Source organism: Psammomys obesus, unplaced genomic scaffold (genome assembly GCF_907164565.1).
Source record: "Psammomys obesus unplaced genomic scaffold, mPsaObe1.curated_primary_1811, whole genome shotgun sequence".
NCBI classification, from domain to species: domain Eukaryota; kingdom Metazoa; phylum Chordata; class Mammalia; order Rodentia; family Muridae; genus Psammomys; species Psammomys obesus.
The window spans coordinates 2,753,711-2,768,704 of record NW_026594311.1 but is presented as its reverse complement, the minus strand read 5'-3'; the positions used below and the strand labels follow the sequence as shown (position 1 = coordinate 2,768,704).

General features: G+C 53.1%; 2 protein-coding genes across 3 annotated transcripts in view; one reads left to right on the top strand and one right to left on the bottom strand.

Moving 5' to 3' along the window:
* Szt2 (SZT2 subunit of KICSTOR complex) overlaps positions 1 to 8,807 on the top strand; it is a 44,543-nt gene extending 35,736 nt beyond the window's left edge. Inside the window, exons 60-72 of one of the 2 annotated variants that reach the window (XM_055618401.1) lie at positions 40 to 119; positions 204 to 329; positions 417 to 616; positions 2,480 to 2,570; positions 2,731 to 2,811; positions 2,915 to 2,965; positions 5,059 to 5,272; positions 5,615 to 5,768; positions 5,918 to 6,040; positions 6,147 to 6,552; positions 6,676 to 6,792; positions 7,794 to 7,862; positions 8,013 to 8,807. In XM_055618401.1, the coding sequence (XP_055474376.1) occupies positions 40 to 119; positions 204 to 329; positions 417 to 616; positions 2,480 to 2,570; positions 2,731 to 2,811; positions 2,915 to 2,965; positions 5,059 to 5,272; positions 5,615 to 5,768; positions 5,918 to 6,040; positions 6,147 to 6,552; positions 6,676 to 6,792; positions 7,794 to 7,862; positions 8,013 to 8,156 (1,856 nt within the window). In that variant the 3' untranslated portion in view covers positions 8,157 to 8,807. Of the gene's footprint in view, positions 1 to 39; positions 120 to 203; positions 330 to 416; positions 617 to 2,479; positions 2,571 to 2,730; positions 2,812 to 2,890; positions 2,966 to 5,058; positions 5,273 to 5,614; positions 5,769 to 5,917; positions 6,041 to 6,146; positions 6,553 to 6,675; positions 6,793 to 7,793; positions 7,863 to 8,012 lie in introns of both variants that reach the window. The other variant, XM_055618400.1, reaches the window with a different exon arrangement.
* On the bottom strand, positions 8,800 to 11,645 carry Hyi (hydroxypyruvate isomerase (putative)). The gene is made up of 8 exons (XM_055618403.1): positions 11,424 to 11,645; positions 11,238 to 11,349; positions 9,875 to 9,989; positions 9,615 to 9,693; positions 9,466 to 9,515; positions 9,299 to 9,368; positions 9,073 to 9,207; positions 8,800 to 8,964 (listed from the first exon to the last, which is right to left on the bottom strand). The coding sequence occupies exons 1-8, from the start codon at positions 11,620 to 11,622 to the stop codon at positions 8,891 to 8,893; spliced, it is 834 nt and encodes a 277-aa protein (XP_055474378.1). The 5' UTR covers positions 11,623 to 11,645; the 3' UTR covers positions 8,800 to 8,890.
* Between the last annotated feature and the right edge of the window lie 3,349 nt (positions 11,646 to 14,994).

Below are 14,994 nucleotides of genomic sequence, written 5' to 3'. Positions count from 1 at the left end.
CAGCTGTGAAGGCTGCTACTGACGCCCCCCACCCCCCAGAGCTGGAGCGCCAGATGAAGATGGAGAACCTCTTTGTAACCTGGCAGCAGCGTTCCGCGCCAGCCAGCATGCCCATCAGTGTGAGTAGCCCCTCTGCGTCCTCCTCAAAGGTCCCTGGCCCTTCCTTGGCCCCTGTTCCCGTGCTTACTGTCCTGTGTCCCCAGGCCGGGGAGTTGGAGACCCTGAAGCAGTCGTCCCGCCTGGTGCATTACTGTGCGACAGCTCTGCTCTTCGACCCAGCTGCCTGGCTGCACGGTCCCCCAGAGACGTCTGCACCCCCCGAGGGGCCGGTGAGGCTCAAGCTTTCCCAGAGTAGCCTGCGCTTCACCCCTCCAGGGAAGTCATTAGATAAAGAGCCTTAACTTCCACCCCTGCAGAGACGACATCGCCCCGAGTCGGGCTCTGGAGGTCGAGAGGCTCCCACAAGCTGCGAACCCTTGGATGTGTCTCCCCCAGGAGCCCGGGAGGAGCCTTGGCTGAAGGAGCTGAGCTTGGCCTTCCTGCAGCAGTATGTGCAGTACCTACAGAGCATCGGCTTTGTGCTGGTCCCGCTTCGGCCCCCCTCACCTGCCCGGAGGTGAATCCGCTCCTCCTTCCCTACCCACTTCTCCATCCGCCTTCCTTTCTTCATGTGGCTCTGCTTTGACTGCTCAGGCATTGTACATGTTCATCTCAGCTCAGCACACTGGCACACACACATGATGATCTTAAACACCTTTCATGTAGCCCTCCTGCATGTCCTATAAACCTGCAGTTTGCAGACCTCACAAGCACATGCACAGACTGTACATTCTCACCAAGCGTGTGCCCACCCACACCTCATTTGTCCACATGCCTGCGTACATCTATGCATGCAGGTCTCACATGCTCCTAAGCTTTTAGATCCGGGTCTTGATTCCTGTCCTGGTCTTCCTGTTGACCTTTTCACCTTGGTCGGCTTTCCCCAAGGCACCCTGTACTGGTCCTAGTTGTACCCACGACCGTGGCCCGTTCTTAATTATACTTCACTGTAGTACCGGCAGCCCAAGTCCTGGAAAGAAGCCAGTTCTCTGCCACTACATGCCATCAACCCTATGCATGGCAACTCTCTAACAACCTTTCTTGTCCCAAGCCAGGTTCAGAACTTGTGTGTGTGTACGTACAAAAACTAACATGATCTCTTTTCACTGTGTAGACCTTAATAATCCATTCAAGGGTGCTTAGGCCAGTTTAATGAGCTTGAGTGCTGTCCTTGAGTGCTGACAGAAACACTGAGCACACACATTCAACTGCCATTTCCAGATGAGACCATGGTACTTTGAGCAGCTGGAGCAAGAGTGAGAACACTGATGGAACTTACATGAGTGACTTCAGTACAGCTGCTGGTGATCCATCTTGCTCTCAGATGGCCAGTGAGGAGAAATGACAGTGATTTTAAAAAACAGTTTCTAGAGCATAATTTAAAGTTGGGCATTCATAGATCACAGTTTAGTGATCTCTGGGTCTAACAGCACTTCCCTTGAGGGCTAACTGAAACACTTCTGTCAGAGAGCCCCTTCCATGACCAGTGAGTAGGTACCCATTGCAGGGGTAGATGGATAGCTCTGAGTGCTGTATTGAGATCACTGATCCCAGCCTGACATCACTAATGTTAAGAACCTGAAGGACCCCACATACTGGTGCAAGGCTGGTGAGGCCCCAGCATGTGCCCCTGTGCCCCCATCTTTAAGTGTTGGCACTCCAGTTACCACTCACCAGCATGAGCCTGGTGTTTCAGCTTTCATGGAACAAATGGGACCCACCAGCCCTTTTAGGCTTTCAGAGTCCCTGCTCCTCATTCTCCTTGGCTCTGAATTAAGAACTAGAAAGGGCTGGAGAGGTGGCTCAATGGTTGAGTGCTTGCTGCCTTCCACAGGACCCAGGCTCAGTTCCCAGGACCACATCAGATGACCAGCAGCCACCTCTAACTCCTGCTCTTGGGGATCTGATGCCTTCTTCTGCCCTTCACAAGCCCATGCGGGCATGTCACATACTCACACATATAGACAAATAAACATAGTGAAAGAACAGTGGTGCTATCATTCCCTCTCTAAAGAAAACTGCTTTCCCTCTTAGAGAACCATCCTACAGGGCAGAGCGCCTCCTAATAAAATTTCAAATATGCCTTATCTCCCTGCCCTCCGCAGACCTCCTCTCTCCAAGGTAACAGAAAGATGCCCAGTGTTTTGCCACCCTTACATGCACCCCTGAACACAGCTTACTTACCAGACAGCAACAGCTGCCCTGCAGTCTAGACCTGGACTCCAGCCCAATCCATGCTTACTGGGGAGCCATGAGCAAACCCGTCCTTCTCAAGCCTGACTCTTGCCTGTAAAACAATTCCATGTGACACGGCCTGGTGCCAGAACCCTTCAGCCCCTGGCCTGCTTCATTCACCCTCTTGTCTCTTCCTTCTCTACAGCACCAGCCGACTCCGGGCTATGGCTATCCTTGGAACAGAGGGTCGAGGCTCCTTTTCCTGCCCTAAAGCCAAGAATGAGGGGAGCCCTAAGGTAACTTACTGTCACATAACGGTAAAGTCAGCAATGATCTGAGTTATGTTCCCATCCATACCCAAAGTCAGGGAGCCTGACTCAGACTGACTTGGCTGACCTAGACCATCGTTGCTAAAGCCAGGAACGCCCAGCACACGTCTCCTTTTCCTCTCTTCAGAGTACTAGCACTGCAGCCACCACCTACCACCTGCAGCGGGCACTGCCTGGGGGCATCATCCTCATGGAGCTGACGTTCCAGGTGAGAAGTGGGAGCACTGAGTGGGAGGCGCTCCACCCTCCTCCCACACCGTCCTCACCTCATCTCACCCTCTCTTCAGGGCTGTTACTTCTGTGTCAAACAGTTTGCTCTGGAATGTTCCCGCATCCCAATGGGACAGGCTGTCAACTCTCAGGTGTGTGATGGGGACAGGGTAGTATCTATGGAGGTGGACAGGGAACTCAGTCACAACCATTGCCACCCCCCTGTGTGGTGGGCATTGGTGAGGGCTCAAGTGCTCACTGGACTGTGAGCCTCTCTGACTCCGGAAGGTCCAAAGCTCCATTCAACTGTAGCACCAAGGCAAGCCAGCACAGAGACGGGCCCTGCCCTATGCCAGCACAGTGTGTAACATGACGTATCAGGTCAGTACCATGCAAGACCTAGTCTGATGCGAACTAGGGACAGTTGGCACTGTCTATGTAGTCACCAGAACTGTCACTTGATTATTATTATGTCCTTGTCAGTCTGTCTGGAGGACCAAGCACTCAGGAATGTGCGGTTAGTCAAGGAGCAAGTAAGGTCAGCAACCTGAAGCCCTGGCTTGCTTGGTTTGGCTCTTCGGGTTGCCCAAAATGTCACAATAGGGCCGATGCCTTTGTTGTAGGCGCACTTGCGCCTCTGGAAGATAAGGACCCAGTGGGAGGCAGTGCAATCAGAACCGCCTCCTCTCCATCTCGGGGAACCTCCATTCCTGTATGACTCAACCCTCGCCTCACATGGTTGCCTTTGCTTTGAACATTGAGCATAGAGACATGGTCACGGTATGCCACAGGATAATTCAGCCAGGAAAGTAAGTGGCTTCAGGTGCAGGGACCCACCTGGACCAGAGTGCTTAAAAGAAAGCCATGCTTAGGCAGGTCCTCGCTCATACTTTTCTGTAAGATTAGAGGGCTTCCTCCCGGTGTCCTGTCATTTCCAGAGTTGTCTAGGCCCCCTCTGTGCCTCCTCTAAATCTGTAGCCCTGCTCAGGCTTTCTTTTGTTTTAGTTTTGTTTTTTGAGATAGGTCTTACATAGCCCAGGCTGTCCTGGAGTCACTATGTAGCCAGAAATGACTTTGCATTCCTTGTCCTCCTATCTCCACCTCCCAGCTGCCAGGGTCTACATGCTGGGGAGGTGGGGAGGCCCTGCTCACGGTCTAGACGGCTTCAGGATGCCACTGTTCACTAAGTACTTATTGTATGTGCTGAGGGAAGAAAAGCAGTTTATTTCCAGGCAAAGGAGGAGTCTGAAGGTCACAGAAATTAAGTGTTTTTACCCTGGGACACAAAGCTAGTCAGTGGCAGAGTTGTTTGTCATCTGAGTTTCTGTGATACTGGTCTATATTTTGGCTCACTGCACTACTCCTGCCTGAGATCTGTGCAGTATCTCTAAGGTGGGTGAGGAAGCCACAGCCTACAGAGACTGGTTTGCCAAGGCCATAAAGCTAGTCTGGCTATTTCTAGTATTTGTTTGCTTTTCCATTGACTCCCAATGCTCCCAAGGGTGTCCAAATGGAGCCTGCCACCATCCACTCCCTGTTGTTATCACTGTTGGTGGCGTATTCCATCAAGAGCGAGCATATTCCTTATCACTGCCTCCTTCCCTCTCTCTTCTTCTCCCATCAGTTCATGCAGCCAGGTAGTCACACAGACTCAATCAGAGGAGGCTCACCCTGGCCTGGCCTTACGTGCTCCATAGGAAGCCTTACAATGAATAGTAGGAGTTACGCTCTGTGTCAGGCAGATCCGAGTTCTAGGCAGGGGGCACTCAGGTGTGACGTGCAGAGGAGACGGCGTCCTCGGGAAGGCAGGCGAAAGCCTTGTGATAGACGACAGCCCGCCTTCCTGACTTCCACCTGATGTTCTGTGTCACTGTCTTCTAGTGTGCTCTACTCCTTCATTTCCTATGTTGGCTCTCATCCCACACCCAAAGCTTCCTGAAGGCAAGCATTGGGTCTTGCCTCACAACACTCACCGGTACATACGTGGTAGACCATCTGTGCCGCACTCAAATGCAGTAGTCAAAGGGCTTCCCTGCCCAGATGGCACCAGCTCCACATTATCAGGGAGGCACAGCGGGCTATGACAAAGCGTAAGAGGAAGGCTCCCCACAGAGGCCGGGCTGGCTGAGGGAGTTCTGCAGGGCCCACGGCCACAGGAAGCCCTGCCACGATTCCTCTCTGCCCAGGAGGGAAGTAGGGATTAGGCAGTTCCCGCACCCCGACCCACCTCCTGTCCCTCCCCCAGCTGTCCCTGCTGTTCACCGAGGAGTGTGACAAGGTCCGTGACCTGATGCACGTGCACTCCTTTAGCTACGACTTCCACCTGCGCCTCGTGCACCAGCATGTGCTCGGTGCCCACCTGGTGCTGCGGCACGGCTACCACCTCACCACCTTCCTGCAGCATTTCCTGGCCCACCACCCTGATGGACCCCACTTTGGCCGAAATCACATTTACCAAGGTCAGTGCTCAAGGGCAATTCAGCAAGACTAAAATAGAACAGCCACACGCCTGGGCCTGCCCTGGTAAGACCATGTGTCGCCCATTTCCCCGTGTCATGTCCATTCTTTCAGTCTTTGACTGTCTCTTAAGTTTGTCACAGGTGGTTTCAGACCAGTATTAGAGCCTGTGGTCTTTGTTACGCTGGCCTCTGTTCTGAGTATTTTATCCCATCTTAACAGCATTCCACGAGAGCTTGGGGACTCCCCAGGAAAGCAAAACCTTAGTGTTCCCATCCCCTGCTGCAGCAGCTCAGGGCGCTTGTCCCAGGTTCGGTGTCTGTTTCCTGTAACTTGTCTCACAGGGACACTGGAGCTCCCCACCCCACTCATCGCTGCCCACCAACTGTACAACTATGTGGCTGACCATGCCAGTTCTTACCACATGAAGCCACTTCGGATGGCCCGGCCGGGTGGCCCAGAACATAATGAATATGCCCTGGTGTCGGCCTGGCACAGGTAAGGCTGGGAGGCAGCTTCCAGCACAGTAGGGCTGAGGTTGGGGGCCACACTTGGAGTAGGGAGATGTATATTTTCTTGGGCATAAGGGTTGGGACTGGTTTTACTCGAGCCTCAGAGTTGGCATCTCTCCCACCCCACCCACACAGCTCGGGCTCCTATCTGGACTCTGAAGGACTTCGCCATCAGGATGACTTTGATGTGTCTCTGCTTGTCTGTCACTCTGCTGCACCCTTTGAGGAGCAGGGAGAAGCTGAGCGGCATGTTCTGAGGTCAGATCTCTTACCTTGAATGTACCCATTTTTCAGATTGCCCTCTTCTCCTGTCCCTAAGTTTTGTTGTACCATTCTCCCACTCTCCCGCCCTTCCCCTCCCCAGGCTTCAGTTCTTCGTGGTGCTCACCAGCCAACGAGAACTTTTCCCAAGACTCACTGCTGACATGCGCAGATTCCGGAAACCATCCAGGCTTCCCCCCGAGCCAGAGGCTCCTGGGAGCTTGATCGGAAGCCCTGGGGAGGCCTCGGGGGTTATGCTGGCCCCAGGGCCAGCTCCTCTGTTCCCCCCACTGGCTGCAGAAGTGGGCATCGCCCGGGCCCGGCTGGCCCAACTGGTCAGGCTGGCTGGCGGGCACTGCCGGCGGGATACCCTCTGGAAGCGCCTCTTCTTGCTGGAGCCACCAGGGCCTGACCGGCTAAGGCTAGGGGGGCGCCTGGCCCTGGCAGAGCTGGAAGAGCTCTTAGAGGCTGTCCATGCCAAGTCCATTGCGGACATTGACCCCCAGCTGGTAAGACACCTGACTCCACAAGGACTACCATTGCTTCCTGCAGCTCTATGGGTGGCTGGGTTGGAGGGAAAGCCTCTTAGGTGACTCTGGAGAGGTGGGCTTAAGCCTCTGGCCCCTCCCCAGGACTGTTTCCTGACCATGACGGTTTCCTGGTACCAGAGCCTCATCAAGGTTCTCCTGAGCCGATTCCCCCAGAGCTGTCGCCATTTTCAGAGTCCAGACTTGGGAACCCAGTACCTGGTGAGTCCTACTGGCCCCAGTCTAAAAGGAAAACCAGCAGAAATCCTCACCTGATATGAAAGAACCATTCAGAGAACGAACCCCACCAAACAAACTCCGCCTTACACTGTTGTCTTGCCGGAGTTGGACCACACCAACAGCCTGTGAAAGCTCTGAGTACATGATTGCTGGGAAGTGACATGCCTTCTCCCAGTGTGACACTCAGACTACTGAAATACACACACTCACCCACCACCGCCACCACTGCCTGGGATCTGTGTCTCAGCAATGCCCCCAGGCCTGTGCACACTGGTGTGAAGGACAGGGAGAGAGAAAGCGCTAGTGATATGTATGTATGTGACAAACTAAAAAGAGTAAAAGATGGGCCCATCTGTGCTTAGGAAGAGGATTCAAGAGAAGACTTGGAGTGAGAAAGTAGGAGTTGTGAGCCTGGCAATGAGCCTGGAACAAGACTTATCTCTGATATAGCACAGGTCATCCAGAGAAGCCAAGGCTGCAGCAGGGCAGGCAGAGGGGCACTTGGGGCACCAGTGATGGGAACACTAAAGCTGGAGTGATCAGAGGAAGGGTGATGAGTTTGTGGGGCAAGTTGAGCCTGTGGTCCATGAGGTATGTGGACGTCCATGATCAAGACAAAGATGTGGGCCACAGCCACATTAGTAGATGGTACAGAAGCCCCGAGGAGAAGTCACCCAGTGGTAGATCCTGAAGCCAAGTGCTATTGGCAGCTGATGTCTATAACAGGCTGGAGAGTTAGCACCAAGGATCTGAAACCACCCTTCACTGATTGGCTTCCCTAGCATGGCCTCTACAAGATTCTGACAGGTAGAGGCCCAAGGTGGCAACCCCATCCTGAGTGACCCAAGCTTGCAGATAGGGTCAGACACAGTGAGGGAAGGAGGCCGCCCCCCTCTGGCCTCCAAAAGAAGCCCTTCAGGAGGGCTCACACCCGCTCAGGTAAGACCAGCCTCACTCCTTTTCTGTTTCATCGTTCGCTTCAGGTTGTGTTGAATCAGAAGTTCACCGACTGCTTTGTGTTAGTGTTTCTGGACTCACACTTGGGAAAGACGGTGAGAATGGAGGGCAAGGGGTTTCATGGGGCTGTACCCCAAGTTCTCCACCTGAGCCTTCTGAGCTTGCACTGCCATCTTTCTGTATGTAGCCAGCCCTCTGTCCTCTCCACGGCCCCTCACATTGCACCTCTGTCTTGTTCCCCACAGTCTCTGACCGTGGTTTTCCGAGAGCCTTTCCCCGTGCAGCCCCAGGACAGTGAGAGCCCCCCTGCCCAGCTGGTCTCTACGTACCACCACTTGGAGTCTGTCATCAACACAGCCTGTTTCACCCTCTGGACCCGCCTCCTCTGAGAAAGTGGACAACTCTCTTGGTTGGTTGAGTCAAGCTTGCCCACTTGAGGCAGGACAGACTGGCACTCAGACACAAAGTGACACCAAAGGGTTGTGGCTGTGTCTGGGGAACTGCTGCTACAGCCTGACAACAGGGACTGCCCTTCCTGAACAGCTACCGAGCAGCCTGGACTCACCTCAGGGCCCTGGGCACTTCCCTTCCAGAAGAGAATGCCTCCTTCCTGCCTACCCAGTGGAGTCCCAGGGAACTTCACGTGAGCTGGCAAGCACTCATCCCTTAGAGCTCTGCCGGTGACCTCTCTCCCAGTTTGTCACTGTCTGCCACCCTCATCCTTGGTCCTCCGGTCTTTGTTCCTACTTGGCCATCACTGTTGACATTACCACTGAGATAAGACATTGGCTCTAATCTTGGCTCTGCCTCTCAAGCACCTGTGACCAGTGTTTACCTCCTCCCACCCCCACTGGACCTTTGCTTCCTCATCGACAAATATGGAGGGCTCAGAGACTCCTGTGTCCACAGCCACCCTGGTAGCAACTGGAAGATTTCAGCTTGGAACTGTGTCCCTTCTCAGTGGGAGGGAATTAACCCAGGGACATTGAAGCATTAGACACTGTGTGTCCCCACCGAGATAATATACACATATGAGAGTGCTCAGTGTGGTTTTATTTCAGAGGAGGGCCCCTGGGTGCCCGCCCACTGCCCCCAGAGCAGCATGCAGGTGCCGAGCAGAACCTTACTGGCCAGTCCGTGGGTGGCCCCGTCTGCCCCAGTATGAACGTAGCCAGCTCAGACCCTCAACCGTATCTCCTGCAGTAAAAGTGAGGCAATGCCATCTGAACCCATAAGGGAAAGGACAGACCCTGTCCAACATCTGTCCCTCCAGAGTCCCCTTCCCCCAGCTACTGAGAGCCTCACCTCGAGGCCGATACTCGCAGCCCACAAATCCTTGGTATCCCTCATCTTCTAGCAGCTGAAACAGGTAAGAAAAGTCCAACTCTCCAGAGCTCCCTGGCTCCCCTCTATCTGGAACCTGTGCCACCTGCACGTGTCCTAGGGATGAAAGGGGAGAGACGTAAGGCATTGAGGAGTGGAATGGACGGCAAGCGTAAGAAAGAGCAGCAGGCCAGGAGGAAGCCCTTACCAACAATAGGCAGGAACTCCCTGATGTTTCCTGTCAGATTTCCATCCATGATCTGCCAGTGGAATATGTCCTGGGGAAGAGAATGTCAGAACCCTCAGTGTCCCCACAATTCTTCCCACACTGGAAGACATGCATGCCTTCTGAAGAAGCACCCATTTCCCACTCACCATTTGCAATTGAAGGTTGGGTCTCCCAACCTTCTGCAAGATGGCTGCCGCTGCGGTAGGTGAGGGGGGAAGCCAGGGAGATAAGCTGTGAGACTTTGGAACATGAGAATCAAAGAGGACTAGGAGGCGGTGTAGGATTGGGTTCCTACCCTGCTGGGGTGTGTCCAGGAAATACTGGGGGTCCGTGATTTTCGTGTTAATGGGCTCCAGCAGTCCCACGAGGTTCTCCTAGAACCATGATGGAGGCTGTCAAGGGTTCCTCCCCACATCTGTCCCAGTCTGCCCCTGGGCACCAACCTCATCTGTTTCTCTGATCTGTGTCCTTGCTCAGATTTGTAACTCATCTACTGTCCCCACTGTTGTACCCCCTCCCTCCCCAGCACATTAGGTATGTGTTTCCACCTCTTACCTGGCCCAACACCCCAGCTGCATGCCTCAGGTTCTCCAGAAAAACCGTCTCCATCTCATCCTTGACTGCAGCTCGGTCAGCCCCTTGGGGTACTCGGCCAGCCATCAGGTGGATCCTGTGGAGAAGGTGGCAGGGGAGAGCTCATGCCTCCCTACGCATCCTTTTTTAGATACCCTCTGACTCTACCAGCCTCACCCCGTTCTCCCGGGGCTTCTTTCCAAACCATCTGGGGTATGATGCAGCCTCCCACACTTCTGGCAGCCCAAGGCGGGTCACCCATGCCTTCTTCCAGTCAGCCCATCAGGGCCTTCTTGCCTGATGGGTTATGGAGTACATAATGCGTTATGAATTCCCTCCTATACTTCTTGTTTCTGCTTTTGAGACAGGGTCTCTGTGTAACCGTTCTAGCTGCCACCCTATGCTCTTAACCACTCCCTTCCCTGTTCCTTCTCAGCCCATAAGCATGCTTGAGGCTCACTTTTTATTTATTTGTTCATATTTTTTAAATGTATCTGTATGTGCTTCCCTGCATGCATGTATGTATGTGTACGTCATGCATGCCCTTGGGGCCAGAGGGTGTTGGCTGCCCTGTTACTGGATGTGTGATTGTGAGCTGCCAAGTGGGTGCTGGCAACCCCATCCAGGTCCTCTCTGCAAGAGCAACAAGTGCTCTTAACCGCTGAGCCATCTCTATAGCCCTGAGGCTCACCTTTTAACAATGACTTTGACCCTTGCCCTTCGAGAGAGTCCGTGTTGCTTAACCCTGCTTCCTCTCCTTAGATCTTAAGAGTCTTCCTGAGTGCTGTCTGCCCCTAGCTGACCAGCGGTGGGCCTCATGCTGCCGGTTGATTCCCAGCACTTCTACTGACTCTGTAGGGTCTGACATGTACTCCCTCGGCCCCATCGCATCACCTCACATCCCAGCAACACCCAGCTCCCACAGGCCCTTCAGGTGTCCAAGCCCCTGGAAGTCAGTATTCACCTCCTCCAGCCTCATTAACTCAGCTGGACACAATAATCCTCTTGGCCGGGCCACAGCCTCCTTGCCTAAAGAGCGTACCTCTCCCTCCAAGGTGGATGTGTGGGCCTGCCAGATGCAGTTCCTGCACCACAGTCTACAAACAGCTTTCTTCTACTCAAGGTTAGGTGCCCGCCCTCCTCCGCCCCCAGCTTTCTCCTCCTTGTTAGCTCCCTAGCCAGACCCCACCGCCCAGCAGGGGATCCCGGTATGAGGTCCACTGAGTACCACTGACAGAAGAAATACACAAAGCAGCCTGCAAAGACCGTGGCCCGCAGCGGTGTGTCTGCGCTTGGAGCGCCGCCCGGCCCGACCTTATAGTCCAGGGAGGGCAGGGCAGGATACCTGGGGCAGCCCAGAGCTTTGGCGTACAGCACAGCCTGCTCCAGGCCCTCTCGGAAGGCCGCCTGTCTCCCGGGGACGGCCCCCAGCCCCATCTCGCCCTTCTCTTGGTCTCCTGCGGAGAGCACCAGCGTCAGCGCGGAGCCGGGCTCCCCGCCGCCCTCGCCGCTCCCCGCCCCGGGCGCGCACCCCGCGGCGTGTTGATGAGCACCAGCCGCAAGCCCGCGGCCCGGGCCGCGCTCGCCAGCGCCTGGGGCGGCTCGGCGTACGGCCAGGCCACCTCGGCCGCCTCGAAGCCCGCACGGCCCGCGGCGTGCAGCCGCTCGGGGAGCCCGGGCAGCTCCGGGAACAGCCAGGAAACATTGGCGGAGAAGCGGAGCGGAGCCATGCGGGCGGAAGGCGGCGGCGGGGGCGCGGCCTCCGCTCGGGAAGTCGGGCAACCGGCGGGGGGCGGAGCGAGGCCGCCCCAGCCCGCTTCAATAAAGGGAAAAGGAGCTGTTCGTTAAGTGACACAGGAAAACTGTGAATATAAAGCGTTGTTTTAGCCAGAGTCTCGAATTGTCACACATCCTGGCCGTCACCCTCCTGCCTCAGCCTCCCTATGTGAGAGTAGAGGCCTAACCCACCACACTTGGATCTTTATGCCAGCAGCTATCACACCGCCCGCCCATTGGTTTTATTTCCTTACAGACTAAACACTAAATGAGCATTGTTTATTTCCTCAGAAAATTCAGATCATGTGTGTGGTTTTATCTTTTTTCAAAGGACGATCTATTAGCATTCACCCGCGTTCTTCAATACTCTTCAAAGTCATGCCGATTACTCCTTATTGTTGCACTGCACACTTAGACAACCCATAATTATCATCATATCGCTGTGGATGATGTGAGAGAGAGAGAGGAGAGAGTGAACGAGTTTGTGTCCACGCGCATGAGCGCTTGTAGGAACCCTTTAAAACACCTCTGGGTGCCCATTTCTGCATCTTTTTCTTAGGTTCCCTTTTCAATGATGTCCATCCCAGGGCTTGCCAGCCCTGGATGTTTGTCCACCCCTCCTGTACCAGGGTTATTGCTCTAAGCAGCTGGGAGCGGGATGGTCTCCGCCTCCACCCACTGGGTCATGGGAAGATACCCAGGGGCAACCAACCTGGCCAATCAAGATTCCCTTATCTGGACTTTGGTTTGCCAGACGATTAGGTCTGTGGAAAACAGATAGATGATAGGTAGGTAGGTAGGTAGGAAAGATAGAGCAAAAACACAACTTACTGGTCACTTAGAATTATATAGGCCCAAAGTAGAAACAGGCTTAATTTTTTTTGAATTATTTTTACTTTACCTGTGTGGGTGTTTTGCCTGCGTGTATGTCTGCACGCCACACATGCAGTGCCTACGGAGGCCAGAAAAGAGCCCCGATCTCTGAACTAGCTGCCCTGTAGGTGCTGGGAACTAGACTTGGGTCCTGCGGAATAGCAGGCTGTGCTGTCTCCCCCGCCACTCTAAACTCTTGATAGCTATGCTGTAGTGCTTTCTGAAAGGTGATTTATAAGGATCGTGTGCACCTATAATGCCAAATACTTAGGAAAGTGAAACAGGGGTACTGTGAGTTCAAGGGCAGACTAAGCAATATAGCAAGGCCTTGTCTGAGAAAAAGAAAGGAAACTAGGCTGTGGTGACACACTCCGTTAATCCCAGCAGGTAGATCTCTGAGTTCGAGGCCAGCCTGATCTACAGAGCTAGTTCTAGGACAGCCAAGGCTACACAAAGAAAGAAAAGGAGGGTGGGGGGAGTTAAAAAGAAAAAAAAAAAAGGAAGAAAAGAGTTTAAAACGTAACTTTATGCCCCTCCATAAGTAGAATTTGTAGTCGCCTGCAACCACCAATAGTAACCGCCTGCACAAGGGTCTGGGAATTAAAACAGACAGAGAACACGAAGAAGTGATGCCAAGACAATGCTCTGATCAAGGCGCCATCTTTATTACAGAGTAAACCACTTATATAGGTTTCCAAGTAAACATATCCAAGCAAAACAGGAAACTTAACCAAGCAAAACAGGAGGCTTAACTAGGCAAAACAGGAGGCTTAACCAAGCAAAACAGGAGGTGTCTGCTGAAAACAAGAATAGTGAGTAGGTCCAATGGAATGGCTACCTCAAGAATTCATTTCAGTCTGCTCTCTGAGAGGTCCAGGGTCCAGGCTCCATCAGTCCTTAAGCCTCGAGCTTGAATGTTCTACTTCTGCAGCTCTGCCTCATCACCTGGTTTCTTGCCCATTTACAGTTGAATTTTCTCTCAGACCTTTGGCCCATTCTGGAGCATGGTCTTGGCTAGAGTCCAGTCAGATTGTGGCCTCTAAACCAAGTTTAGCTTGTTACGGTTTACAATCCAGTGTGACACCCAAGGGAAGAAATTTCTTCATTAACTCTTCCATATAAATCTCTCACCTACATCAAGGTAACTCTACCTAAGTCCCCGAGTCCCGAATCAAGGACTAAATGTTCTAACTCACAGTGACCCACACCCTCGTCACATCACTTTACGGCAGCAGAGAGGGCATTCGAACTAGATAGACTCCCCTTTCCTTTCAATTCCCTTATGTCTTTCAACAAAATAAATACATACGGAGCACACTGTCCATGCAAATAATCTTTCCCTTTTTCCCATTCTGGGGATTGAACCCAGACACCTGTATACGGAGCACAATGCTTTTTCTCTGAATTACACCCCAGCCTACAAATTCTTTCCTTCACTCATAACTTGGTCATCTCTAGTTCCCAGCACTTTGAGACACAGAGATCATACACAGCTATGATTTCAAGCTTCCATTCTTCGTGTTTAACTTCTACCCCAAGAGTTTGCACAGGAGTAACATTCCATTATGGTATCAACAACCCCTGTAAATAGTTAATGGGTGACAGCTAAAGCCTGAGGGTAGAGTTCAGAGTCTCATCTGGTCACGTGGTGGCATCTGCCCTCGTGACATTGAGACACTCACAATCCTGTGTACGACGCAAGTCAAACCCTCAGTGAGATTCCATTTGATACCATCCAGATCGGCAAAAATGAAAGTCGGTATCAAAGATCGGATAGGACTTAGAACAACTGCAGTGCTTCCTCGCTGCTGGTTGGAGTGTAACTCGCTCTAACCTCCTGGGAAGACAATTTGGCACGATCTCTTAAAGCTGTTATGCCCTTGATCCAACTGTTCCTCTTCCGGGTGTATCCCAGAAACATTTGCACAAGTGTGGCAGGAACAAGCCTGGTGATACTCATGGAAACACAGTTCACGCAGCAAAAGGATGAAACGAGCCAGACCCCCATCGAGGCGCGTGTGGGTGAGCTGCAGCACAGCGTACCTTGTTGCCCAGAGGGAGGACAAAGCCGGTGGCTCCAATGGGAAACTGAGTGCTGCTCATGTGCTGGCGAGATGTGAATTCGTTGGCGCTGACGAGCTGGTGCGGTTTGGCTCAAATTGAAAAAAAAAAAAACTCAGAAACATAATTTTTTAAAGAGAAATGCATACAGCACGCTTTCATTTTTATTTTGTTAACTATTCCGTCTGATTTCTGTGTATGTCGTTAGTGTGTGGCTGTGCGTGTGAGTGTGGGTGCCTGTGGTGTCAAGTTTCCTGGACTAGGACATGGGGAACCAAACTTGATCCTCTTCTGTGCTGGGGTCTTGAGGCTGCACTTAGGTCCTGGCTTGTGCAACAAGCACCTTCCCCGCTGAGCCCTCCACCAGCCCTGCTTCCATTTCTGCAGAGGCA

What these genes read in the sequence shown, in the direction of transcription:
- Hyi (XM_055618403.1), bottom strand. Translation starts at nt 11,622, where the DNA reads ATGGCTCCGCTCCGCTTCTCCGCCAATGTTTCCTGGCTGTTCCCGGAG. An exon ending in GCTCATCAACACGCCGCGGG is followed by an intron (nt 11,350 to 11,423) that starts GTGCGCGCCCGG and finishes TGCTCTCCGCAG; the next exon opens with GAGACCAAGAGAAGGGCGAG. An exon ending in CCTGGACACACCCCAGCAGG is followed by an intron (nt 9,516 to 9,614) that starts GTAGGAACCCAA and finishes CACCTACCGCAG; the next exon opens with CGGCAGCCATCTTGCAGAAG.